Source organism: Nansenia antarctica, assembly GCF_963989245.1.
Source record: "Nansenia antarctica genome assembly, chromosome: 7".
NCBI lineage: Eukaryota > Metazoa > Chordata > Actinopteri > Argentiniformes > Microstomatidae > Nansenia > Nansenia antarctica.
In genome coordinates, this window is record NC_137677.1 from 38,495,538 (window position 1) to 38,523,037 (window position 27,500).

The following is a 27,500-nucleotide window of genomic DNA, read 5'->3' on the forward strand; positions in this document are numbered from 1 at the left end:
TCTGCCTTGTGGGAGGGATAGTGTGGGTAGAGTGGCAGTTAGTCTATACAGGATTGGGTCACCATGTCTGCTTTGACTCTTTTGCCTCTCTGGTTTTACTCCCCAACTCTGGGTCACCACAACAGACTAAATATAAGTTTCAAGATCCATTTAACCGTTTTCATTCAAAACAGATTGTGTGGAAAAAATTTGCATTTTATAATAGCATTTTATTCGGGCAAATAACTCTCTGTATAGCTCACTAGAAAATGTGGTGCTTACATGAAGCAGTGCAGCTGTGTGTCTAGAAGATGTTATGTTACATTTCATATTTAGCGATGTCATCTTCCCATGTTTTCTAAAGTAAAGGCTCAATCTCTGTTAAGCAGATTCGAAAAACTCTAGTCTATGTATGTTCCTCCAGCTTATCTGTATTGTGATTATTAGCATTAGCATTACTGGGCTCCTGTGTTTCAAACAACATAGGTTATAACATAGGTTATAGTGTGTCACTGGTCACATTGACCTTGATTATAACACATCTTACTAAAGAGACGGGACAAAAACACACAATGTGTCTGTGTTGCAATATATTAAATATGTATACGTCATATATTTCTGTACAGCATGTATTTTAGTGTATTTCAGTGTATTTCAGTGTGTTTCAGTGTATTTCAGTGTATTTCAGTGTATTTCAGTGTGTTTCAGTGTATTTCAGTGTATTTCAGTGTGTTTCAGTGTATTTCAGTGTATTTCAGTGTATTTCAGTGTATTTCAGTGTGTTTCAGTGTATTTCAGTGTATTTCAGTGTATTTCAGTGTGTTTCAGTGTATTTCAGTGTGTTTCAGTGTATTTCAGTGTGTTTCAGTGTGTTTCAGTGTATTTCAGTGTATTTCAGTGTGTTTCAGTGTATTTCAGTGTGTTTCAGTGTGTTTCAGTGTATTTCAGTGTATTTCAGTGTGTTTCAGTGTATTTCAGTGTGTTTCAGTGTGTTTCAGTGTATTTCAGTGTGTTTCAGTGTATTTCAGTGTGTTTCAGTGTATTTCAGTGTGTTTCAGTGTATTTCAGTGTGTTTCAGTGTGTTTCAGTGTATTTCAGTGTATTTCAGTGTATTTCAGTGTGTTTCAGTGTATTTCAGTGTGTTTCAGTGTATTTCAGTGTGTTTCAGTGTATTTCAGTGTGTTTCAGTGTATTTCTGTGTATTCGCTATAACATAATTGATTGTGTTTTCTACAGCAGCTCAAAGAGAAGAAGTACATCAATGGAACTAAGGGGAATGAGGTGAGAATATGTGGCAGTTTACAGCTTTACGCTCCTAATGGTGTTTAGGTGATCCAAGCAAACAGGCCTATTAAAACTCACCCAGTAGCACTGTGAGGGTGTCAAGGCACTGTCCACGGTCAGTTATCTGTCCTCTGGGACAACAACGCAAGTTTAAACACAATTGACCTGAAAAAACTAACAAGAGCAGAAAAAGTGAAAAAGGCAAGGCAAGTTTATTTGTATAGCACCTTGCATACAACAGGGGCAAGTCAAAGTGATTTACATACAGCATTAAAAAAGATACATCAAAAAATATACAATGTACTCCAATGACGATGTTGTGTTTTATATCAGCCTATCTACATTTTTTCAACTCTGGATTCTGGAATCCACTACTGGATACTGGAAATCAAACAGATTCTGCCTTTGAAGCCCCTCCCTAAGATGTTTGTTGGTGATAGCCTGGGGCGGCAGGTAGCCTAGAGGTTAGAGAGGCCGGCCAGCAATCGGTAGGTTTGCTGGTTCGATCCCCAACCCAGGATGGAGCTGGATGTGAGCTGGTGACTGGAGGGTTGCTGGCATCAAAAATGCCTACCACTGCCGTTGTGCCCTTGAGCAAGGCACTTAAGCCCTAACTGCTGCTCCAGGGTGGTGAAGATGGCTGAGCCTGTGCCCAGAGCTCTGCTCTCTTCTCATCCAAACAGTGATAGATAGATAGATAGATAGATAGATAGATAGATTGATTGTTTGATTGTTTGACTTGCCTCAACAAGGACCGAAGGCAGTCTGAACATAAATATAATGTGGTTTCAGGGTCTTCTAATGGTAAATGGACTGACTTATATAGCGCCTTTATCCAAATCGCTTTACAATGGCCTCTCATTCTACCATTCACACTCACATTCACACACCAATGGCGGCAAGCTACCATGCAAGGCGCCGGGTCGCTCACTGGGAGCAATTTGGGGTTCAGTGTCTTGCCCAAGGACACTTCGACATGAGGCCAGCCGGGGCTCGAACCGCCGATCTGCCAACCTTGCGATCATTAGACACCGGCTCTACCTCCTGAGACACAGCCGCCCCCGTCTTCTGTCTGTGTCAGTCTGAACATACATATGATGTGGTTCCAGGGTCCTCTGTCTGTCACCGAGGAGCTTCACTCTCTGGGCTTCGAGGCCCAGTTCTGCATGCAGGGCCTGAACATTGATCTAGAGGTCAGTGACCTCACACACACACACACACACACACACACACGCACACACACACACACACACACACACACACACACACACACACACACACTTACTCACTCACACACACACACACACACACACACACACACACACACACACACACACACACACACACACACACACACACACACACACACACTTACTCACTCACAGACAGACTTAATACTCAGCAGACACAGACTCCCATACCCACAGATCTCAGATACTCCCCCAGACACACCTCAAACCTCACACACACTCAGTACTCCCTATACAGGCCCCAATACACTCCCATAACAACCCCCCCCACACACACACACTTTCTCAAACACACTCCCGCAGAAAATACAGTTTTGCTTTCAAACGCATCATCACACATCATCACACACATAAGTCATAAAGAGATGCAATTGTATGTCATTAGTAGTCAATGTGTCCTCTGTGTGTGTGTGTGTGTGTGTGTGGGTGTGTGTGTGTACGCCTCCGTGTGCGTGTGTGTGTGTGTGTGTGTGTGTCTGCGCGTGCATGCGCGCATGTCTGTGTCTGTGGACGCCTCTGTGTGTGCGTGTGTGTGTGTGTGCGCATGAGTGTGTGCGCACGTGTCTGTGTGTGTACACCTGTGTGTGTGTGTGTGTGTGTACGCCTCTGTGTGTGTGTGTGTGTCTCAGACCTGCTCCCTACCTCTGGTGGTGATCTGTGTGTGTGTGTGTGTGTGTTACAGACCTGCTCTCTGCCTCTGGTGGTGATCTCCAATGTCAGTCAGCTGCCGGGCGGCTGGGCCTCAGTCATGTGGTACAACCTGCTGACAGACCACGCCAAGGTACACACACACACACACACACACACACACACACACACACACACATACACATACACATACACACACACACACACACACACATATATACATAACAGTATATACACATACACACATACACACACACACACACACACACACACACACACACACACACACACACACACACATTTGAATACTTTATTTGGTTCCACAAATTATATTATACAAACAGGGAATCAAATATTTCGGGGCTAAGCAGCACTGAACACTTAAGGGTACACATAACACCTCCTTCTCCACACGGCCAAGCTGCCAATAATAGCTGAGACAGAGCAAAATTTGGCAACCTGTTTGGCCTTTCTTTTAGTCATTGCAGCAATTCTCAGACCCCTCATGGTGTGTTGTCGATGTGTCTCTGTCCCGGAGGCCCGCAGCGCTGGTTGTATTCTCTCACGGATGAAGCAAAGCTGCGTTTCTATCCAAGCTGTCAGCGAGTCAGGTGTAAGGTCCACCGGGAAATCGACAGAGGGTGGGAATTTCTTCAGGATTCTGGCGACATATTTCAGAAGCTTGAATCCGTATGGACGCGCGTTTCTTTGCGTCGCGGAGAATATTCCTTTATGGAAAAAGTTAGTCCACTCGTAGTCTGTCATTGGTCGTCTTGAAGTCTACGGGAACATCTCCGGCCGGTGTTGGGCTTGGGTCGCAGACGTTCGGGCGTTGTTTGTAGACTCGCCCGCTGTTCAGGGCTTGTTTAAAAGCCAATCTTAGTGTGGTAACGAGGCACATTGTATCAAAAGCATCCAGTGCATCCTATTCCCACTGCAATAACGATGGCAGTTACAACGGGTGTATGTGAGCTTAGATGTTGAGCGTGTTCATCTCACCACTCACGGCAGCCATCAAGCTGTCTGTCTGTCGCGAAACACACACACACACACACACACACACACACACACACACACACACCACACACACACACACACACACACTTACACACACGGACAACGTCTTTTTTCCGACCGGGCAGGACTATTTTATCAGATAGTTAAGTACAGTATCAATCCCCCATACCCCCCCCCCCCCCCCCCCCCCCCCATCTCTCTCTCTCTCTCTCCCTCCCTCCCTACCCCCCTTCTTTCTCTCTCTCTCTCTCCTCACCCATTTCCAGAACCTAGCGTTCTTCGCCAGCCCACCGCGGGCCAGTTGGAGCCAGCTGTCTGAGGTGATGAGCTGGCAGTTCTCTACCTTCGCTGGGCGAGGCCTCAACAAGGAGCAGCTGTGCATGCTGGGGGAAAAGCTCTTAGGTACGGTGGGGGGGAGGGGCCTGATGGTACACTGGCCAATGACAAGTGTTTAACACTATTGACTTGGACTATTAATGTATCATCTATCTTATGAGAGAAAATACACCCCATCAAGCATGTTGTATGAAAGAGGAGTACTGTATGAGGGGTGGGAGTGACAATATAGTTGTTTTACTGTCTCTCCTGGCTTATTTCTTCCTTTGTTCAGGCACAAGATATCTGGAATGCGAGATGCTGTCCAAGATTAATGCATTCAGTAGCTATCCAGTCTCAGGCTGGTGTTCAGTAGCTATCCAGTCTCAGGCTGGTGTTCAGTCAGTTGCAGAGTTTCACATTCTTATTCTGGAAACTGCAACTGATTGAATACCGACCGAAGTGAACATGTATAACCATTTATGTTGAGGTTATAATTCACCATATTTCTCTGATTATCCTCACTGAAGGTCAACAAGCCTGCCACAATGACTGCCAACTGTCCTGGTCCAAGTTCTGCAAGGTATACAAAAGGTCATTGTAGTTATGTAATGCTTGAAAGGGGTGTAAAAAATAACTTTTTCATGGCTTAAACACCACTAGATGAATCATGTGAATCAATACCCCTCTCCATTATCCCCTCCATTCTCCATGAACACGAGGAAGGTTAGTGCCAACATTCTGTAAACAATTGAAAACAAATCCATAGAGGTAATTTGATCTGCAAATACAGATTTGACACTTCTAACGTGAAAGTGGTAGGGTGAAATTATTGACTACCTACACAACGCAATGCTTATATTTATACAAAAATCAATGCTTTGGGGCATTATAAAAAAGTCAACCAATGGGAATCCATGGCAACGCATTTGGGACCATAATAGAATACTTATAGAACACTTAAAGTTACATAATACATAACATTTCTCTCAGGACCAAAGCTGCCTTTTTGATAGCTGGGGCCTATATGACTACGGTACTCTTTATCTGAGGAAAGAAAATATGTAACCAAAAACTGTCTGGGCTAATCAACTTTACCTAAGGTCAGGGCCAAACCTTAAGATGCATGTGCCTTAAAAGTGTGTCCAACTGAATTTAGGATTCTGCCTTTCGAGCATAATTCCAATATTTCCTTCTCAATCCTACCGTTGTTCTCAGGAGAATATTCCCGGGAAGCCCTTCAGCTTCTGGATGTGGCTGGACTCCATCCTGGAGCTCATTAAGAAGCACCTACTGCCTGTCTGGAATGACAAGTAAGACTCTGGCCCTAATTCCACCTTCCTTTATTCATACTGTCACGGGCAACACTTAATAATAATATACAGGTATGCCATTTAGCTGACGCTTTTATCCAAAGCGACTTACATTTCAGTGAGTGCATACATCAGTATATATGCTTATACTTAACAATAAGTTAATAAACATGAGTTAATGCCATGGTAAACATGACTTAATGCTTTCACAAAGTCTGTTTTGTGTTTTTAAAGGAAGTAACACATCATTTATTTCAGTTGTTTATGTTAATACAGGGGTGGAATCTCAAATTGTGTCTTTTATGTGCGTTCTTTTCAAAATCAGTAGGTTAAATCGGAAAACTATTATACCCTGTTATTCATATTAACAAATAGTATTTTCAATAGTGTCTTAGTGTGGTAAACATACATGGGAATGCTTTGTAAATGTATTAGTAAACAGTTTATACGTAGTTACGTATAGGATACCATAGGATAAGACATCACTTTTTAGCCTTGCTTTTACGTAGGGTGCTTTTCATTTTTCTTTTCTTAGCAATTTTTTACAGGCTTCTACAGTCTGCCCTTGATATTTGTTTTTACTATTTGAACTTCCATAGCTTTTCATTTTATCTAACTATCCTCCTTTGTTTTTAACTGTATAACTCCTCTCCTTTTATTTACTGTTTTTATTTTCTTCCTGTAAAGCGCATTGTACAGCGTTTGTGTCTGAAATATGCTACACAAATATGCTTTGATTGCTTTATTGAATGATACATGTGAAACATGGCGTCACATCACCCTTCTCTGTGTCTTGTACTTCAATCGGTACATTCCTCAGCAGACGTTACAGCGCTACTGATTATTTGACTGACTGTTTGAGTGTCTGACTGTCTGCTGCAGCTACATCATGGGCTTCGTGAGTAAGGAGACTGAGAGGGCCCTCCTGAAAGATAAGGATGCTGGGACGTTTCTGCTGCGCTTCAGCGAGAGCCACCTGGGGGGGATCACCTTCACCTGGGTGGAGCAGTCCGACAACGGTGAGACCCACCGCTCCTGTCGACCTCTCAAATCAACCAATGGCATCGCTTCATATACTGTAGCAATGCCATTTAGCTGACGCTTTTATCCAAAGTGACTTACATTGCAGTGAGCATACATGTTTCAGTATATATATATATATATATATATATATATATATATATATATATATATATATATGGTCCCAGCGGGAATCGAAACCCATAACCTAAGGGTTGTTAGCACAATGCTCTACCAACTGAGCACCACAATTGCCTTTGTCTTTGTCTTTGGTTTTAGGGTTGGTTTCCACAGGGTTAAAAAATAATTCAGGGGCAGATACAGTATATCTCAAAAGTGAGTACACCCTTTAGATTTTTGCAAATATTCTGTTATATCCTTTCAGGGGATAACATTATCCTACTGAAACTTTGATATAACTTAAAGTAGTCAGTGTGCTGCTTGAATAACAGTATAGATTTATTGTCCTTTGAAAATTACTCAGTACACAGCTGTTAATGTCTAAACAGCTGGCAACAAAAGTGAGTACACCCCATAGTGAACATGTCCTAATTGTGCCCAATGATGTTGTTTTCCCGCCCTGGTGTCATGTGACTCGTTAGTGTTACAAGGATTCAGGTGTAAATGATAAGCAGGGCTGTTAAATTTGGTGTTTTGGGCACAATTCTCTCTGAATGCTGGACAACATGGCACCTCATGGCAAGGAACTCTCTGAGCGGCTGAAAAAAAGGATTATTGCGCTTCACAAAGATGGCCTTGGCTATAAGAAGATTGCCAACACCCTGAAAATGAGTTGCAGCACAGTGGCTAAGATCATACAGCGGTTTTCCAGGACAGGTTCCACTCGGAACAGGCCTCGCCAGGGTCGACCAAAGAAGTTGAGTCCACGTGCTCAGCGTCATATCCAGAGGTTACAACCAGGCCCTGCAGGGTGGGGGAGACCTGGAGCTGAGAGGCCGTTAAGACTGCTACTTGGACTACATGCACTTGAGCACTTTATCTTGCACTTTTTGCTTGTTGAGCCTGCACTGTTTTATTTATTTATTTGTTGAATGTTTTCTGTCTGCCCTAACTGAGCTGTTTGACAACGGAATTTCCCCATTGGGGACAATAAAGGTTTTCATTCATTAATTCAGGTTGGTTTCCAAAAATAGACGTGCGAGTGCTTCCAGCATTGCTGCAGAGGTTGCAGAAGTGGGATGTCAGCCTGTCAGTGCCCAGACCATACGCTGCACACTGCATCAAATCGGTTTGTATGGCCGTCGCCCCAGACAGAAGCCTCTTCTGAAACCGATGCATAAGAAAGCCTGCAAACAGTTTGCTGAAGACAATGAATCCAAGAACATGAGTTACTGGAACCATGTCCTGTGGTCTGATGAGACCAAAATAAACCTGTTTGGGTCAGATGGTGTCCGGCGTGTGTGGCGGCACCCTGGTGAGGAGTACCAAGACAAATGTGTTTTGCCTACAGTCAAGCATGGTGGTGGCAGCATCATGGTCTGGGGCTGCATGAGTGCTGCCGGCACTGGGGAGCTGCATTTCATTGAGGGACACATGAATTCCAATATATACTGTGACATCCTGCAGCAGAGCATGATCCCCTCTCTTTGGAAACTGGGCCGTTTTTTAGGGCAGTTTTCCAACATGATACTGACCCTAAACACACCTCCAAGATGACAACGGCCTTGCTGAAGAAGCTGAAGGTTAAGGTGATGGACTGGCCAAGTATGTCTCCAGACCTAAACCCAATTGAGCACATGTGGGGCATCCTCAAGAGGAAGGTGGAGGAGTGCAAGGTGTCCAACATCCGTGGGCTCCGTGATGTCGTCATGGAGGAGTGGAAGAAGATTCCAGAAGCAACCTGTGCAGCTCTGGTGAATTCCATGCCCAGGAGGGTTAAAGCAGTGCTAGATAACAATGGTGGTCACACAAAATATTGACACTTTTTTTTACTCACTTTTGAGATATACTGTATGTTTGTCAGTATATACTGTATATGTGCCATTTAGCTGACGCTTTTATCCACCTCCACTTTTATCGAACCCACAGCCTAAGCATTGTTAGCTCCATGCTCTACCAACTGAGCCACAGAGGACCACAATCAAGGACAGGATCAACCTCTCAGTTTACCACATTAATGTTTATGGGTCACAGTGGGGAGAAAAAATTATTAAAAAAATAAAAAAATAAAAAAGAAGAAATCAATTTAACCAGGTTTTCCACATCCCGGAAACCCAGGTTCTGGGGGTGTAGGAATGGGAATGGAGATGGGAAAGTCTCCACCCCGCTAAATGTTTTGCCTGAGCCTGTTCCACCCTGTCCTAAGTTTACAACCTGTTTGTCTGCATTTGAGTTAGCTGAATATGTTTTCGATGCCATCGTTTCACAGATGAGCAGTATGCATTCAATTCCCTGTTTGAAAAGAAAATCTGGTTGAAATGCCGCCTCCATTTGAAGCACCTTCTCAACACTGCCTCCCAGACTGACTTGCATTACATTACGGTTCGCTTACAGTTCGCTTAGTGGGACTACAGTAAATATTGCTTTAGCCAAGGGAAAAAAAGTATTCTTAATCTGATTAAGAACACCTGTGCTGACCTACAATGCAATGGTTGATCTTGTTTATGTGACTAATTTCTGTGGCAGAAGGATATATATGTATTCTGAAATGATTAATGATTGTAAATGCATGAATTTAATGTTACAACTGTGTATTTATTTGTTATATTATGTGGTGGCTGTTGTAGAAAAGCAATTTACCATTCGAGGGTAAATTGCTTCCGTAGTAAACAATTGGGTGTGTCTGCAGGGGAGGCCAACTTCATCTCCGTGGAGCCGTACACAAAGAACCGCCTCAGCGCTCTGCCGTTCGCTGACATCATCAGAGACTACAAGGTCATCGCAGACGGGGTGGCCCCAGAGAACCCGCTGAAGTTCCTCTACCCCGGCATCCCCAAAGACGAGGCGTTCGGAAGACATTACAACAGCCAGCAGAGCAAAGGCAAGATGGCCGCCGGTTATGTTATTGTACATTGTTATCATTCTCAGAAGTTACAGGCAGACAGGACGTACAAGAGACAAACTGAAACTTAAAACCTTAAAATGGTCAATGCAGATTCTCTCTCCAGTCTTCCTACAAGTAATTTAAAATCCCCAAGGGGAATCAAGCTGGACTGACTGACCGACCGTGACTGAATGACATTCAATGACTTACAATGGCGGGAGTTGGCAAATTTCTGATTTCTGATTTAACACAGCAAGTAAGACATTTTTTTTTTTTTTTTTTAAAGATGACGAGAATATTTAGTCTAGAAGCTTTTCACCATCAGATATTAGCGAGTTGTTTGTCCGAGTTTTCTGCCTGTAGTGACTTTTGCTGTGATATGATTGGACAATTTCTATTTCGGGGTGTGGCTTAGCGATAGCGATAGCATTCTCACTGGTGAGGGTCCGAGAACTTGATGGGAGTATGTACGTACAGTACGAGGACGCTTACCCCTATGGGGATTTTTTGGTTGTGTTGTAGTTGTGCAATAGGTCAAAATCTGTATAAAAGTAGGGACCTGAGGAAATCTTCACTTGTTTTTACCTTGTCTCACCTCCATCCCCCAAGCATCAAGAGGACAACCCTCTCAAACCACGTATTGAAACACAAGCTGCAGACCCATAATACTCCAAATACTTTAACCAGAATGGATTTGAACTGAGGTTCATAAGAGGATTCCAATCATATAATTAAAAAGTGTGACCACCTGTTGCTCACTGACTGTAGTGTGGAGGCACATGCAGCCCCACCTCGAAGATATCATCTGAATTACATGTTGGTGATGCGACAGGTCAGAGTTTCTCAGGTTCTTAGTTGGAGAGGTGATTGAAAATTAAAATGTCAGATGTCATAATGACAACTCTGATAGTATTTTAGACGTGGTAATTGGTGCACAGTTACACATGGGTTAAATGTGACAGTTTTCTAGACGTCAGCAGCGCAATGTATGACAGTCATCATCCTTGGGTTGAACATTTAGTTAGTTTTTTTATAAACATTGGCAGAAAAGAGATGCTTAACATGTCAGACTATTTATTCTCTGTGTTATGGAATGTCTTCACAACTTAAGTTTGATGTCATGACATACAATTGTATTGGTTACTTTGAACGGTTCACTAAAACGTCCATGACTTCTTCTGTTGTTATCTTCTTGCAGTCTTTCCATACATACCGTCAATGCTGATCCCCATCTCCACTTTGCGGTAAGTATACAAAGACAAAGGGAGAGAGGGAGGGGGAGAGAGGACTCTTTGTTTTGCACAAAATGGTGTCTTGTTGAAATGGACATGAAGAACTGATGAATGACCAATACTCATTATTTGCTTAATTAATGGTTCCCTTGTTTAAAGACATGAGGAACAGACAAAGGAAATATTCCCTCACACATTACAGTCCCCTCCATCAGCATTGGGACAGTGAAGCATTTCTTATTTGGGCTCGATACTCCAAAAGTTTGGATTTTCAATCGACCAATTCCTCTGAGGTTAAAGTATAGATTCTCAGCTTTTATATCAGTGCATTTGTGAACATATCCTAATAAACTGTGACATCATTATATAGAGTTGCCATGGGTACAATGTCGTCACCTTCTTAAAATAATGGCTTAGGTCATATTTTCAAGTTTTGAGAAAAACAAAATAAACTGAACCAAATCTAAAATCTAGGATATTTAGGTAAAAACAAACATTTTCTCGTAAGCCATTGTTTTTAGAAGGTGATGATGTATTACTTCCTTGTAACCGATCCCTCTCCCCAGCTCCAACTGCCACCTCAGCGCCACCTCGCCCTCCTATTGCTCCCCAGAGCCCCCCATGTCCCCAGGGATGTTCGACATGCTCAACCAGCACCTCAGCGAGATCGAGACAGCTGTGAGTTCAGTAGCTGTTGTGCCCATTTGAGTAAAGATCATAACTCATAAATTGTCATTAAATTTGACTTGGTGTAGACGTGAGTGAACAAAAAGTTGTTGAAAAGTGAGTTTGTGCAACATTGTCGTTGTCCTGAGAACATTAATGCATAACAAAAAGTAATTTCAGTCTAACTTTGAGACATATTGTTATCATGTGGATGCATTGTCATTCAGTAGTTTTAAATGTTATTGAAATGTTTGTCTGACTTTTACTTTTTACGTGCATATAGATGAGCTCCCCATACTCAGAGTAACGTGAGATGACCGGCTGCATTTTTCAAGTCCCTCTCAAAGGTTGTGGTACAGCCATCATATCACTTTCCATAAAAGTAAATCTGTTTATTACTACAACCACTGTTAATCTCTGTTTGGTTTCTTTCTATAAACTAGTCTGTAGTTATGGGAATGAGGAATGTAGTGACTACTGTGTGCTCCCCTACATGTACAAATAATAAATGTCTTCTGTTGCATGATGGGTATTATTACTTTTTTGCAGTGGAGATAAAAAAAAAGTAACTCATTTCATCAGCACACTATGGCTGGGTTCCTAAAACCGCTCCGGAATCTGATCAGCACTCATGGAACCTCATGTCCAAACAAATTACTTGGTCCCTTTATGACGTTGAACCCAGTGTGCGCTCCGGCGCTCTCTGAGCGAATCTAGGAACGCACCCTATATCTTTTGGCCTTGTAGTCCTCTGTGGCTCAGTTGGTAGAACATTGCTTCGGTTGGTCTGGTCAGTCTGGTCAATTGGTCCGCAAGTCAGCATCCGATTTAATATTCAGACTTTTCTTTTGAAAAATGTAAACACATTTCAGCGTTGTTGAAAATCAATGACACACTCGGTAGTCAACTAACACAGCTTGTTTTGTGAGCCTGCTAACAATGTAAAGTAGTTGTGAAGTAAAGTAGTAAAGTAGTGATTACTCACTGAATCCATTGCATTGCAGTATTTTGGCTTGAGTGTGTGTTGTGATTTTCAACGTTGAAATGTATAATTTACTTGTCTCAAAATAAGTCAGAACATTTTGATTGGTTGCCAACTTGGGCAAAAATGATCAGACCGTGTCACATTTTCATTTTTGTGTGTAGTAGTTTTTATGTTTTTCGGTGACAGGCTTCACAGTTTCACGTGATAATGAGAGAAATGAGACCACACATGCCTGAAAAGATTTGCTTTATTTCCCTGTTTATTATAATAAATAAATATATGAATATATAAATGTATATATCCCACTGCCAGAAGCAATCACACACTTGTTCATCTCTCCATAATCAACACCTCGTCATCAAAAACTAAAAAAGACATCCATGTACAACAGTAGGCTACTGTACACTCAGAAATGCATTTTAGTTTCAACCTAAAACCGGTCTGCAACTACTAACAGAGAGACTGTAAGTGGGAATATTACTCAAACCATCTGTCACAAGGCTGACAACATTGTTATAGTGACATAACACGACATGTCTAGTTATGCTAACTAGACATGCTTTTACCAAGACCGACAGGGCAGGAGTGAATAAGGAGTGAAGCAATGGGTTACTGTGGCAACAGCATTGCAAAACTGGTGCATTATTACTCTTTGGATTTATACACACAATGGGCCGCTTGCAACGTACGTGTTTTTGCCGTAATTTTGCCCTGGTTTTTAAATCAGATGCAGTGCTCAAGGTTTAATCCCAATTGCTGCGTAAGAGTTACGTAGGCCGCGTCCGGAAATGAGCTCCGACAGCGCCGGAGCGTCCACGTGACTGCCTCTTGTCCAATCAAATGACTTGGTCCCTTTATGACGTTGAACCCATTTACGAATTTACGAACGCAGGTGTAGACAGACAGATTATATTCTGTATCACGTTAGAATTTGGAATTCAAGGGTTTTCCACGCTCTATATACAGGAGTGCAAGAACGCATTTTGGAGCTTGAGTTTGACATCGTAGAACCTAACGTATAACGTATCTAGGGTGCTACATTGTTTTGCCCAATGCCCAGGAAATGTCCAGCTCGCCCTAAACGGGTATCGAACTCACGACATTCCCAACCGGCTGCGCTAAGCACAATACCCAGAGCTGCTAACAGGCCTACAGGGTATAGTTGTAAGCATAGGCCTACAGTAGGCTATCTTGAACTTCCCAAACCTACTTCTATTCCCTCAATACATCTTTGCTTGTTTAATGAGTTTGGAAATGTGAGATGTCTCATTATGTTACGCTCAAAACGCAGACAAATCCCATTTGAAATAATCGCTGTCCTTCGTTAAACTGCTAATGCCAAGTTAAAACATCTGAAATACCAAGTAGCCCAGGCTCATGATGTACACCGTCATTAGGCTACAGCACTTAATTCAAAAGACATTTCCAACATGCATCAGTCACTTTTTTTTATCTGATGTGTGCGCGCACTCATCTAATACTTTTGTTCGGGTACAAAACAAACAGGGCAAATTACCAGCTTTGCTCCTTCCGCACGCGAACTAGATCTACTCCGATAGCTGTCTGTCTAGACATTCGGAAAACGCCGCAACAATACTTTTGTAATACTGAGTGTGAGACAGCATGTTAGCGGCCAACATGCTAGCAACGTTGCAAGTGGCCCGGGAATGTTAGCAGAAAAGGTGCAGGTCTGCACATTCATATACATAACAATGTGCAAAATAAGCTAACCCTAAAATGAATTCCTCTTTTTAAAAAACATATGGCTGCTCTAATGCTACATACAGGAACTATAGGTTGTTTTTCCCAAATACAACCTACCACTGCATATTCATTATTTGATCACTTGGCTGTGTTAAGAGAACTCTAAAAGAAAGCTAGTACTAGTACCCTTTGATCTGGAGAGAAAGGTGAGTGGTTGAGCGACCGCATGTGTTTCTGTATGGGGCTAAACTAGACATACTTTTACATGTGTTTATGTATGGGGTATGAGACTAGACATACTTTTACATGTGTTTATGTATGGGGTATGAGACTAGACATACTTCCAAATCAAATGCAGTGTCAACCAAAAACAACCAGCGTGAAGCACAGTATGTCAAGCCCAGTCCCTTCAGTATTGTGTGTACAGTATGTACTTAAAAAGACCATGTAGCTCACTAGAAATGGCTAGGCTATATACTGTAGTATATAGTATCAGTCAGGCTAGTGACAGTCAGGCTAGTAATTTTAATTTTAAATAACTCAGCAGTGCCAATGGTAACATTTTCTGTACAACTATCTTTGTCTTACATCCCCTAAACTGTCTGGATTTCAGTAAACCACATGAAGGTTATTCATACAATTTAAATCCAACAGTTTGCTGTCTGTTTTTGGAAATGTCACATAAATAGTCAGCATGGTATCACACTCAGCATGATAACAAAACACAACACATAAATACAATAATATCAATTCATTTCTTAGAAATCCATTCCCAATGAGTTTATCACAATCTTAATTTCATGAAAAAAACGAAAGAAAAAAACCCCAGTTTCTCTTCTACAGGCCTAAACACATGAGCTGATGTTAGTTTCTGGACTGGGTCCTGGCCTCAGGCACAAGATTAATTAAAAACGATAATGAAATATAGATGCTTATTTAAATTTGGACAAGACCAACTGTAGGCAATGTCAAGTGTACCGTACAAGTATGTCTCAATCTCAAATTAATGGAAAAATATAAGCGTCAAATAAAACGGGAAAACGATGCTGTTGTGTTCTGTATTACCCTGCTATTACATAGAATACTGCAATGATGCATTACCGACTGTTTTCACTAGATGGCGTTCCAGCCGAGGGATATACAGTCAAGCACTCACCCTGTTGGTCTACTACGTTATTGAATAGAGTTATTAAAGTACCCGTGTTAGCTACTGTTGGCTCCCGCATTCATTCCTAGAACATCACAGATGCGTTGGTCATTCTTTCCCATTAACCTGAAGTTGAGGCGTACAGCAGCAGCTACATAACAGGTGACAGTGTAGCGTCATCTTGACATCCAGGGCTGTGCTCAGTCTTAGGGCAGCAGGTGCTTTTCACCCCCCCCCCCCAGAAAAAAACGGGGAAAAAATGGCGGCCACCCTAGTAGCTATTTGGCTGGGGTCTCCATGTTCCTTCCCGTCAGTTACGTAAGGCCATACATACAATACACATTCTGCAAAACCGCACAGCTATGTTTTCTTATGATGTGAGTGTCAGTTTTAACATTCCTCTCCTGCCATCACAAGCACGCAAAGTACAATGGTTATGATTGGACAGTCCTGTAGGCTACTAGTATCAACCACTCATCCCCTACTCTGATTGGACAGTCCTGTACTAGTGTTTTAATCTACCACTCATCCCCTACTCTGAACTGATTACACATTTACCTATAAAAACTGGCATCAGTGTATACATTCTACTGCATAGAGAATGGTGTCATTCCTACAGCGGGCAACTCACAATGTATTCCTACTTTAGATTATAAAGAGAATTAAACCGTAAGTGATGTTGTTCAACCAATGTCGCTGTCACAGACGTGGGGGGGCTCCAATCTGCTTCCTCTAAAGAGAACTTGAGAACCAAAACCACGTACTGACCGTGTTGGTAATTCAGTATCACCGCAATACTAAAACTTAGTATTGCGCATCGCTCTTTAGCGGAAGAAAAATTGGAGCCCCTAATCTTCTATTTGTTCAACAAAACTTGTACAAATATGGAGAATTGTCATTCCACATCAAGAACAGACCTACAGTGCCATAAAGCAACCATCCTCATTGTCCTACATTTTACCCTTTAACCTTTTCTTTTGTTCTGAAAATGTCACCACACCCAGCCCACCCTGCTGATATGGATCAGTGTGATCATAACACACACACACACACACACACACACACACACACACACACACACTGTACTGCACAGCCGCTGTGTTGTTCATTTGTAGTAAATGATCAAATCATGTTACCGAAAAAAAGTTCACTTGACTAAACATACAAATAAAAATAAAAAAGTGTCTTGTGGCCCAAATAAAGCAAACAAATAATAACCTTTGAGAAAGAGGCATGCAGTTCCTATGCAGTGGGGGTTGATAAGTCATGAGAGGGTTGAGACTGACTAGTGGGTAGTAGTAGTAGTAGTAGTAGTCGTAGTCTAGAGAATATGTTATATAGGAACCACCAAGTGTCTCTCTAACCTGGGTGGCCCTGCTGTCTTCCTACATGGGGGGCAGCACCATCAAACAGCGTGCATCCCACGCACGGCCAGGCGTGAACTGATAGATTTGGAATATGGCCTGATTTAAACACATGGTCCTCTGAACCGAGTATGAACTGATCTACACCATTACACTTTGAATTACATTAAAATCCATATGGTCCTTCATCATATAAACTATACGTCAACAGTATATACATATACAATTTACATGTATAAGCGTAAGTATAATTTGTGACTATAGTGTACACTTTCACATAAATATCCAACCGTGGGGTTGGGGGGGGGGGAAGAAAAGATACTGCGACACAAACAGCATCGTCACGTAAAGGAGCGAAGCACTCGAGAGGAAAAGAGAAAAGCTTATGGTACAATAATGGAAAGTAGAGAATAAAAAACACACACACACACACGCACACACACATACACATACACATACGCACACGCGTACACGCACACCTCAGATACCGGCGACAACCGTCATACAAAGTCAACAGCACAGAAAAAGCTATATTAAGCGTTTGTCCCAAGACAGAAACAGAAGTCTAATTAGAGATGATATAAAACCGTAGTAGCGCCCCCTTGCGGCCTGGAGGTCTTACAGCAGCCCGTCCAGGTTCTTCTCAGCCGTCTCCTTGTTCTCGGGCCCCTTTGGTGGGCTGTACTTGTTGTAGTCCCGGAGGATGGTGACCACGTCATGGTGGCCAAAGTGCAAGCCCTCGTCCATGGGCGTGTTCCCCCATCTGCAGAAGTGAAGGAAGGAGGAGGATTAACTTACAAGTCTCTATAACGTTTGCCTCTAGGGGGGGCTCTTGTGAGTGAAAGAGGGTCTCCACAACCAGAGTTCAATGGACAGAACAGGAGTGTGTGTGTGTGTGTTATACCCTGTGGTCAAGTCAACTACTGTGGGCTGGTGGTGCCACATTCGTCATTGAAACCCAGGTTAAACTTTGTATTCAGTCTCACTCTCTCTCTCTCACTCTCACACACAGAGACTGGCGCGCGCGCACACGCACACGCACGCACACACACACACACACACACGTACACACACACTTACCTATCCTTGGGGACAGGGTTCACCTTGCATGCCTCCAGGAGGAAGCGCACCACCTCCGCATGTCCTGAAAGTAAACCAGATGGTGTTCAGTACACTACCTCTCACACACACAGGTGTTCAGTACACTTCCATACGCACACGCACACATGCACACACACGCACACACGTTAAGTACACTTCCTCTCAGACACACAAAGCTGCAAAGATGTCCCACACTACACCAAACTACATCAAACACAGCTGCCAAGGGATAGCAACAACAAACACAACAGCACAGAGGTCGATAACTCTGCTAATCCGTAGAGGTCTTTTTTATTTACTTTTTAAATGTGTATTCACATGTTTTGTGGGCAGTATTTCTGCAGACTTTAGAGGGTACCTTACCTTCTGCTGCTGCCACGTGGAGGGCAGTCCGGGAGTCGTAGTCTCTCTGTTCCATGTCCATGGACGACAGAGCAAACCTGCAGGCACACAGAGACACACAGAGTCACACAGAGTCACACAGTCACACAGAGACACACAGAGACACACAGAGACACACAGAGACACACAGAGACACACAGAGACACACAGAGACACACAGAAACACACAGAGACACACAGAGACACACAGAGTCACACAGTCACACAGAGACACACAGAGACACACAGAGAGACACAGAGACACACAGAAACACACAGAGACACACAGTCACACAGAGACACACAGAGAGACACAGAAACACACAGAGACAGAGCACAGGGAAAGAAGTCTTGGTTGTTGTTTTTTTTGTTATTTTTAATAAAAAAGTTATTTTTTCTGAGTGGGGCAGTCCCACTCATATTTTACTTCATTTTATTGTAAGGAGAAGAAGGGAGAGAGGGCATGTCAGCAGGGCATTGGCCTGATTCGAATCCATGCCGACATGGGCATGTGTGTACTGTAGACCGCGGTGCTGGACTGCTGGACTACTGGACCACCCCAGGCCACTGTATTGTTGTTTTTAATGCTAGGTGTGTTTATAACCCACAGTTAAAGGCAACTATCCAACATGTCAATTTGATGGCCAATACAGTTTGTATTGTTATCTTGGCACACTCGTAATTTTCTTTTTCATTGGATAGAGATAGTGTAGAGACACAGGACAGTAAGGCAGAGTGGGTATGTCAGCAGGGCATGGGCCGGATTCAAACCCACGCTGACCTACAGTGCTAGACCACTGGACCAACCCAGGCCACTAGCATTTATGTAAGACATAAGACAGATAAAAAAAAAAGGAACTATAGAAGTGTGCTCTTATACAATAAACATAACGACAAATGGGGGAAGAGTATGTTTGCTGGGTGTGTGTGTATGTATGTATGTATGTATGTATGTATGTATGTATGTGTGTGTGTGTGTGTGTATGTATGTATGTATGGGTGTGCATGCGTGTGTGTGCACGCGTGTGTGTGTATGTGTGTGTGTGTGCGTATGTATGTATGGGTGTATGTGTATGTGTGTGTGTGTGCGTGTGTGCGTATGTATGGGTGTATGTATGTGTGTGTGTGTGTGTGTGTGTGTGTGTGTGTGTGTGTGTGTGTGTGTGTGTGCAGGTACCTCCTGAGTGCAGACACGTCACCGGTGTAGGCGGCAAAGAGGAGGTTGATGACAGACTTCACCTGGGGAGACAAGAGGACAGCTGTTTGTAATCAGTAGTAATACTAACATACGGCATTCCTCTGACGCTCTTATCCAAAGCGACTTACATCGCAGTGAGTGCACACATGTTTCAGTGTACATATGGTCCAAGTGGGAATCGAACCCACAACCTAAGCGTTGTTAGCGCCATGCTCTACCGACCGAGCCACAGAGGAGCAGGCAAAGACACACACAGACAGACAGGCAGGCAGGCAAAGACAGGGCAGAGACACACAAAGGACAAGGCAGACACACACACACACACACAGACAGGCAGACACACACACACACACACACACACACAGAGACAGACACACACACACACACACACACACACACACACAGACAGACAGAGGATGTCTCGGGTAGGTCACCTTCCTCATCACTCCAGCAGCTGCTTACTTCACTGTCAAACGCCACGTCAGGGACTGCACTTATTCCAAAGCGCTTTACAACGGCCTCTCATTCACCCATTCACACACCCATTCACACTGCTCATTGGGAGCAATTTGGGGGGGGGGGGGGGGGGTTCAGTGTCTTGCCCAAAGACACCTCGACACGTGGACAGGAGGAGCCGGGGATCGAACCGCTGAGCTTGCGGTCATTAGACACCGGCTCTACCTCCTGAGCGACAGCAGACCCCATTCCAACAGTACTGCACTTACCCATGCACGGTACGGTGGTGGGAGTGTTGTATGTTGAGATAACATGACTTCCATGATGTTTTTCAACCTCAGCAGCGCGTGTGCGCTTCATTTCGCATGTGGCTTCTTTCTGGCAACGGTTTTCAAAGAGTTGGTTGGACTAATACAGGTAGAGATGGAAGAACTGAGACTAACACTAATGTTGGGGGGACTCGTTTGTTTGTTAGACTCGTTTGTTAGTGAAAACACCTAATGAGGGGTGTGAATTTAAGGGGCTCTGCGCTTGGAATAGAAAAGGCACCGAGGTGGTGCCTACCGAACTGTGCTATCTCAGCTTGCCCAGTCTCCCAGGCCTCGGTCCAGACTGGGAGACACGCGGCGGACAGGGGGGGGCGCGTGTGCTAGTGAGTAGCGGATGGAGTAGCTCTTCTCCGTTTGTTTCTTAACTGTTAAAATTTGCCGTCTTTTCAAACAAGTTTGCTCTCAAAATGTCATCGTAACCTGTTTATGGAGCTCTACGTGGTCCAGACCTGTCAAAAAAGTTCTGAAAAAATGCAGAACAAACGAAGGGGAAGAGTAGCATCATCATCACACCACCACAGAACTGAACACGAAACAATAACTCGTCCACATTCTGTGGAGCTTAGAAGTACAGAGGGGAAGAACTGAAGGGTCAAGAAGTGAAGAACAGTCACTCAGCAGCGTGAGCTTCAACAGGACAGAAGAGATCAGAGGTTCACAAAAAGCGTTGTTGCTAACATAGTACTTCGTTTCTCCTGACAACCCACCCCCCACAATGCTTTGAGTGAGAATGACAATTGTAAAATCAGATGTTGGCAGATGCATTAAATGATCCAAATTCATTAAATGAGGGGCTTTGATTGTCTACGAGAGGCGTGGGTTGTCAAAAAAGAAATAAAGCACTTTAAGAAATAAGCCCGTTATGAAGCTTGCACACAACTCAGGACCATTGGGCTAGAACGGAGCCAGACACAAAGCAGTTGGACAGAGTAGAGAGGAGATTAACATAACAGACAGGAGCAAAGCAGAGGTCAAGCACAAAACCATTGAAACAGCCTCACGTCACCCCCCTACACACCCAACACAAAACAAAACAAGTGCTCAGTCCATGTCACAATAGGCTGTCAAACAAGCATCGCCCCTTGGTAATAATTTCAACAAAGCAAGCTTAATGAAGCATTATAAACATAAATGCTTTGCAAATCATTGATCAGCATATATTGCATGTCCTTCAGTGTTTTGCTTCACAAAATGTAGCCTAACCCTTTTGCCACCCGTGATGACATTAACTGTATATTATTTAAAGACTCATTAAGGATCTATGTAGGGGTTTAGGAAGCCTCCATGAAGCCCTTGTAAGGGAGCATGAGCCTAATCTTCAAGGAAGGTCGTATAATACAGACTAAATCATATTTTAACACCTGCAATCTTGTCATGATCCACACAAATGGTGTTATGTGATTCATACATGTAGAGCTTAGATGCTTGAGGTACGAAACATCAGTTAGGTTAAGACCCCAAGACACACAATCAACAAACATGGTCTAAGCACACAGGACAAGAGGATATTTGGATATAAACACACATACCCTCACACAACCCCCCCCACCACCACCACCCCCCATGCACGCACCCACACAAAGTGGGGCGGAGAAAATATATCCGCCACTGATTGTTCAGGACAGTGTTTAGGACCAGGATACGTTCAACCAATCATACGGTTTCAGATGTTGACATGCGCCCCGATGAGGGCATAGCAACCCAGCGGTGTTACATGTGATCAACGTGCTGCTGTTTAGCCAGCACGCACCCTGTCACGTGTGTTTGAACCCAATCTCCTCTCGTTCAGCAGGGCACTGTCATAGTGTGGCATAGTGGCTCCCTGTGCTGTGCTTTAAGATCGGCAGAGCAGCTTGTCCTGGATAGACGGTTGCAGCGCGTCTGAAAGCACAGTTCAGAAAGCCACTATCTGCAATTGATTGAATCCCGGCCTAAGTCTAATTGACCAGCTATTGAAAATGTATCTATTTTGACACATGCTACAAGGGGTTTCTATGGACAGAGTGCAAAAAAAAAGGTGTTTTTGAAAACATCCAATTAGTTTAGTTACCATACCAACAACTGCCTGAATACTTTCTGGAATAGTCGTGTTGCTTGTGGATCAGAAAAAGAAAGGCTTCCACAGAAATACAACCCAGAAACCAAAACCAGACTGTTCAGACAAGCATACAGAAGTACGGTTCATATCAAAGATGACAAAGTACAGCAACAGAGACATTTGAGACGTTTGTCATCAGGTGCCTCTGAGCTTCACATTACTCAACTCACCAAGTATCTGAATACAATTTGGATGTCTTATGTCTTATGCAAAGGCACCTTTTCACCTCGTGATGTCACACAAGACCCCAACATAACACTCAAACACGTCCTCTTTACACTCAAACACGTCCTCTTTACACTATACTGTACCTGCTCGGGCTGGGCCCAAAACAACAAAAAAGTAAAAATAAAAACCCAGCTACGGCTGCAGAGATGTGTTCAACTGTAATTATGTTTTATTGGATAGAAAGCAAGGCAACAAGATGTTTAACAAGCACTTCCAGTCATTGCAATACAGTTTCTATGACTACTATTGAAGCTCTTTGCTCACAAATTGCAATGCAGGCTTCTACAGCACAGACAGCAGACGTCTAGGCATTGTTTCCCCCCCCTCCCCCCAAACATTCTGTCACATGTCTTGTGTTTTACAATCACAACCACAAGCCAGTATCTTTGCTATGGGAACAAAACAACCAAAATCCTTCAAGTCCAAGACAAGCACACAGAATATCAATGTTGATAGTTCCTTAACAGGAAGTGAATGAATGGGTCATTGTCAATGAGCATTTGTAACATGACACGCAATTATAAATAATTAATGTTAATATTATGTTGCTGTTGTGTGCAATTATATCAGACTTGGAGCCCCCAGTTGTTTTATCCAAGGCACAGTTGAAACACAGATTGGATCCACACAGAAAAACACAGGCGAGGAGAAATAGAATACACTTTAGAAAAGGAAAAGAAAAGAATCTGATGTTGGAATAAAACATATTTATTATATCATACAAAGATATGCATGCCAGAGGGACCATTTGATTCAAAAGAAGAAAATGAAAAAATGAAAAATTACATTGTACAGAGAAACATGAAATCATATTTGTGATGATAACTAAATAAATGTTGTGAAATCATTAAATCTGCAGATTATTAATGGGAAAACACTGTTACTGCCTTCAAAAACCTCTGGGTAAAATTACATTTGAGTAAGTCACATTTGCAGGAGATTTGGTTCAGAATCCATTGCGAGTTCAAGTAATCTTGCTCCTAACAACCTACTCAAAATCATATTTGTGACAGACACCTAGATGAGTCTCGCTGGCTTACATCCCCCATGTTATCTTTAGAAGGCCCACTCAAATACACCTGTAGCAGCATCAAAATACCCAATCCCAGCACAAATAAACAAGAGATTTACAGTTCTGACAATTTTGGTCAAAGAGCAAATACATTAGCATGACCTGCTAGGCTAACTGCCTCCCATATTTGTTACAGCAGGTTAATTGCTTTGCACTACGCATTGAAAACATCTCCTATACTTAAACCTACGTTGTCTGTGAGCATTTGTAAAAACCATTATTTCAGCTGAGGTCCATTTATGTATAGCCTACATGAAAAAAACATAAATAAAAGACCTTTTAAAAGAAATAGCCAGTTGCGTGCAAGTTTAAAAGAAGCTACAGCTAAATAAAAACCCAGATTCCATTAGATATTATGGTCAGTAAAGAACAGATACCCCTTCAACAGTTCAGTTTCAAGCATGATTGGATATTAACACAGAGATACAAATAACAGCCCCCAAGCATGACGACTAGGTTCTTGGCTAACGTGCACGGCATGTGCAAATGCGGCCAGATAATGTCCGGGGAGAAAAAAAACGTAACGTTTGTGAAATGTATTCATTCTCCATTTTGACTAAGGATGGGTGACTCAAGTTTTTTGAAAATCGATACTTTGATGGTTGCTACCATGTCCCACATAATTAAAATGTTGTCCTGGCTTGGCCCTGACCTGGCTTGGTTTGGCCCTGACCTGGCTTGGTTTGGCCCTGACCTGGCTTGGTTTGGCCCTGACCTGGCTTGGCCCTGACCTGGCTTGGTTTGGCCCTGACCTGGCTTGGCCCTGACCTGGCTTGGCCCTGACCTGGCTTGGCTTGGCCCTGACCTGGCTTGGCCCTGACCGTGGCTGTGGTTGATTAGCCCAGACAGTTTTTAGCTACATATGTTGCTTCTTTAGCTACTGTACTTCCTTAGGTACTGTGCTTCCTTAGATAGTAGTCATATTTTCAACACTGTAGGGCCACATTCATTCTGGAAACATGTCCAAAACACCCCATAATTTCACCACTCAGTATCTAAGGAAGCGAACTATGTAAATACAGACTAACTGTCTAATCAACTAGAACAAGTCAGGTCAGTATAAACCAATCTAAACAAATATTGGGTTTAAGCCAGGACAGGAATGATTTGAAACCGACAGTTGTAAATGGAAGAGCAGGGTCTGCTGCTGTTGAATAGCACGGACACCAAACACCTATTTTCAAAAAAATTGATTTGGACCCCCTTCTATTGACTAATCAAATAATCAAACATCCTTAATTATGACCTGCTGTTGAGTGTCACCAAGGAGACCTCATGGGACCCCTCTACATTTTAAGACCACACACACACACACACACACACACACAACAAAAACTGTGTGGACAAGATACATGCATACAAAAATAAATGAATAAATACCCCACATCGTCAGTGGAGAGAGAATAAGGTAGTTTATCATGTAATATCACGTAATATCATGGATGATGTATAATTGGTAACTTGAGTTCTACAGCACAGTGACTTACTGTATGCTTGTACACTACAATACAACTAAAGGCTGAGAATGTTTCCTTGGTTTACGTCATGTGGCAGGAGAAACCCATGACCCTTTTTACGACCCTTACAATTATCACATTACACCTGTCCAACAGCCAGGCATTCAAAGCCCATGTCAGATTCACACATTTGTATAAAACTTGATGCCACTCAACAGCAATTAAGTCTGATAATATACTATCTATCATGCCGCTGAAAACTTGCCGGTAGACAGTACAAATGTGAATGGTCAGAAAGCATCGTCACACCTGATAATAAGCCTGGTCCTAATCTCATCATTGCTCTTTAAAGAGCCTGTCCAAACACTTCCAACCCTCAATCCTACTTCATCTTTGGTTTGGGTTAACCCCACTTTGGTTATACTGTGCCAACACCCATACTGCAACAGCAATGTGTCAAAAGAGACATCACTTCATACTCTGGGGTATGTTGGTATGGACATAGAGGCACATGCCACAAATCTGCCAACAGCCTCAATCTGAAAGCGCAGCATGTCTACGTGGTGCTTCTGAAGGGATAACCTAAGCGCTCTTCCTTAGCTCCTCAAACTCCCAACACACACATACATCAAACTCCCAACACACACATACATCCCAACACACACATACATCGCAGAATTCCAAATCAAACCCAAACCCCGATTCCACTCGGCGCTCCTGTGCACCTGAGAGAGTAGTACAGGTGTCGCACTAATCAATAACGCTAATGATCCGGCCAGCTTTAACACAGGGCCAGATTTAGCCACGTCACTTTCCCTCGTCCGTCTCTCTCAGGTGTGCCAGGGGTGCCGAGGGGGTCAATTGAAATTCAGCAACAAAACGAACACACAGGAAAAAAAGTTACAGTAAAGTACAGCACACACAGTAACATCATTCAGTACACAACGTGACAGTGTAACAGTCTGCCGAACGAAACCAAAAACACAAACTCAGAAACAGATATAAATAATCTTCGTGATAATGTATATACTGTAAATATATGTATATAAATCTATATACATTAATGTATATAAATATATAAGTCAAGGGTGTAGAAGGGGTGTGTGTGTGTGTGTGTGTGTGTGTGGGGGGGGGTGGTCCTTCTTAGTTGCGCTCTCCAACATTCTCCATCCTATAGACTACAGTGGTGGAGCTGTCCTGGTTGGACTCTGTGGACGACACCTTTCTCCACAGAGAGTCTTTGAGAGCTAGCTCTTTCTGAAGGCTCTCGTAATCCATTGGTCCGAAGGTTTGCTGCTGTTTCAAGCAACACGGATAACAGATTAGTCTCAGGCTGCCTGCAATGGGGAGCTGCCCTGTGTGTGTGTGTGTGTGTGTGTGTGTGTGTGTGTGTGTGTGTGTGTGTGTGTGTACAGTACCTCTCAGTCTGTGCTTCGTTATGCGATTGTGTCTATGTGACTGCTTGCTGCGTGCTTGTGTGCATAACTGCATAACAGTGTCAGTCAATGTGTGTTAGTGATAGTTAGTGTTAGTGACGTTGTTCATTTGTGTAACTCCCTCTCCACACTGCATTTTTGTGTTCTTCTGAGTCTTTTGCTTGAGCAATCCTTTAAGTTATGACTGTTTGTGTGTAATGTGTGTGTGTGTGTGTGTGTGTTTGTGTGTGTTTGTGTGTGTCTCAGGAGAGAAAGTAGACCGGTACGGTGTCCCGGTAAAATAAATAGTGGTGGTAGGCTGCACCGGCAAAAAGTCCTGTCATCAAATCTAATAAAAAATACCAACTAAATAGCAAGGTTTCAATCCCGAAAACAAAAGATAATAAATGCAGTCACCTTTACTTCCCTCTGTGATACATGTCTTAATTTAGAAGTAGCTAGGCTATGTCTGGCTATGTCTGTCTGAAAAGTCAGGTTGCCTATTTTTGGCATTTAGCAGACCCCTTTATCCAAAGCGACTTACAACAAATCCATTTGTCTAAGTAAGTGAATCATCTATCCACCGGTCATAGCAGGAAAAAGTAATCGATGCTCAGGCCAGGGGCCATTGGCAGTCGTCTAGAAGGAGGAGTATGAGGAGCAGGAACCGTACCGGCAAATCATTTCACCCCTGGTGTGTGATTGTGTGTGTGTGTGTGTGTGTGTGTGCGCGTGTGTGTGTGTGTGTGTGTGTGTCAGATTCACCCAAACAAACATGGCATTTAGGATTGCACACGCATACAATAGCACAATCAGTACCCCATATCTTTTCAATAT

General features: G+C 43.1%; 2 protein-coding genes across 2 annotated transcripts in view; one reads left to right on the top strand and one right to left on the bottom strand.

The window, feature by feature from the left end:
- Positions 1-12,073, top strand: part of stat4 (signal transducer and activator of transcription 4) — a gene marked incomplete at its 5' end in the record, with an annotated part of 24,484 nt that extends 12,411 nt beyond the window's left edge. The window contains 11 exons of the mRNA XM_080536360.1: positions 1,216-1,260; positions 2,373-2,456; positions 3,196-3,294; positions 4,445-4,580; positions 5,024-5,076; positions 5,712-5,806; positions 6,689-6,825; positions 9,636-9,827; positions 11,029-11,074; positions 11,629-11,740; positions 12,012-12,073. Coding sequence (XP_080392486.1) covers positions 1,216-1,260; positions 2,373-2,456; positions 3,196-3,294; positions 4,445-4,580; positions 5,024-5,076; positions 5,712-5,806; positions 6,689-6,825; positions 9,636-9,827; positions 11,029-11,074; positions 11,629-11,740; positions 12,012-12,035 — 1,023 coding nt within the window. The 3' untranslated portion in view covers positions 12,036-12,073. The remainder of the gene's footprint in view (positions 1-1,215; positions 1,261-2,372; positions 2,457-3,195; positions 3,295-4,444; positions 4,581-5,023; positions 5,077-5,711; positions 5,807-6,688; positions 6,826-9,635; positions 9,828-11,028; positions 11,075-11,628; positions 11,741-12,011) is intronic.
- Positions 12,074-17,546: 5,473 nt separating this feature from the next.
- The window catches only part of glsb (glutaminase b), a gene marked incomplete at its 3' end in the record, with an annotated part of 40,203 nt that continues 30,249 nt past the window's right edge, over positions 17,547-27,500 (bottom strand). The window contains exons 15-18 of the mRNA XM_080536363.1: positions 19,588-19,649; positions 18,393-18,469; positions 18,009-18,072; positions 17,547-17,691 (exon numbers count right to left, since the gene is read on the bottom strand). Of these exons, the coding sequence (XP_080392489.1) occupies positions 17,547-17,691; positions 18,009-18,072; positions 18,393-18,469; positions 19,588-19,649 (348 nt within the window). The remainder of the gene's footprint in view (positions 17,692-18,008; positions 18,073-18,392; positions 18,470-19,587; positions 19,650-27,500) is intronic.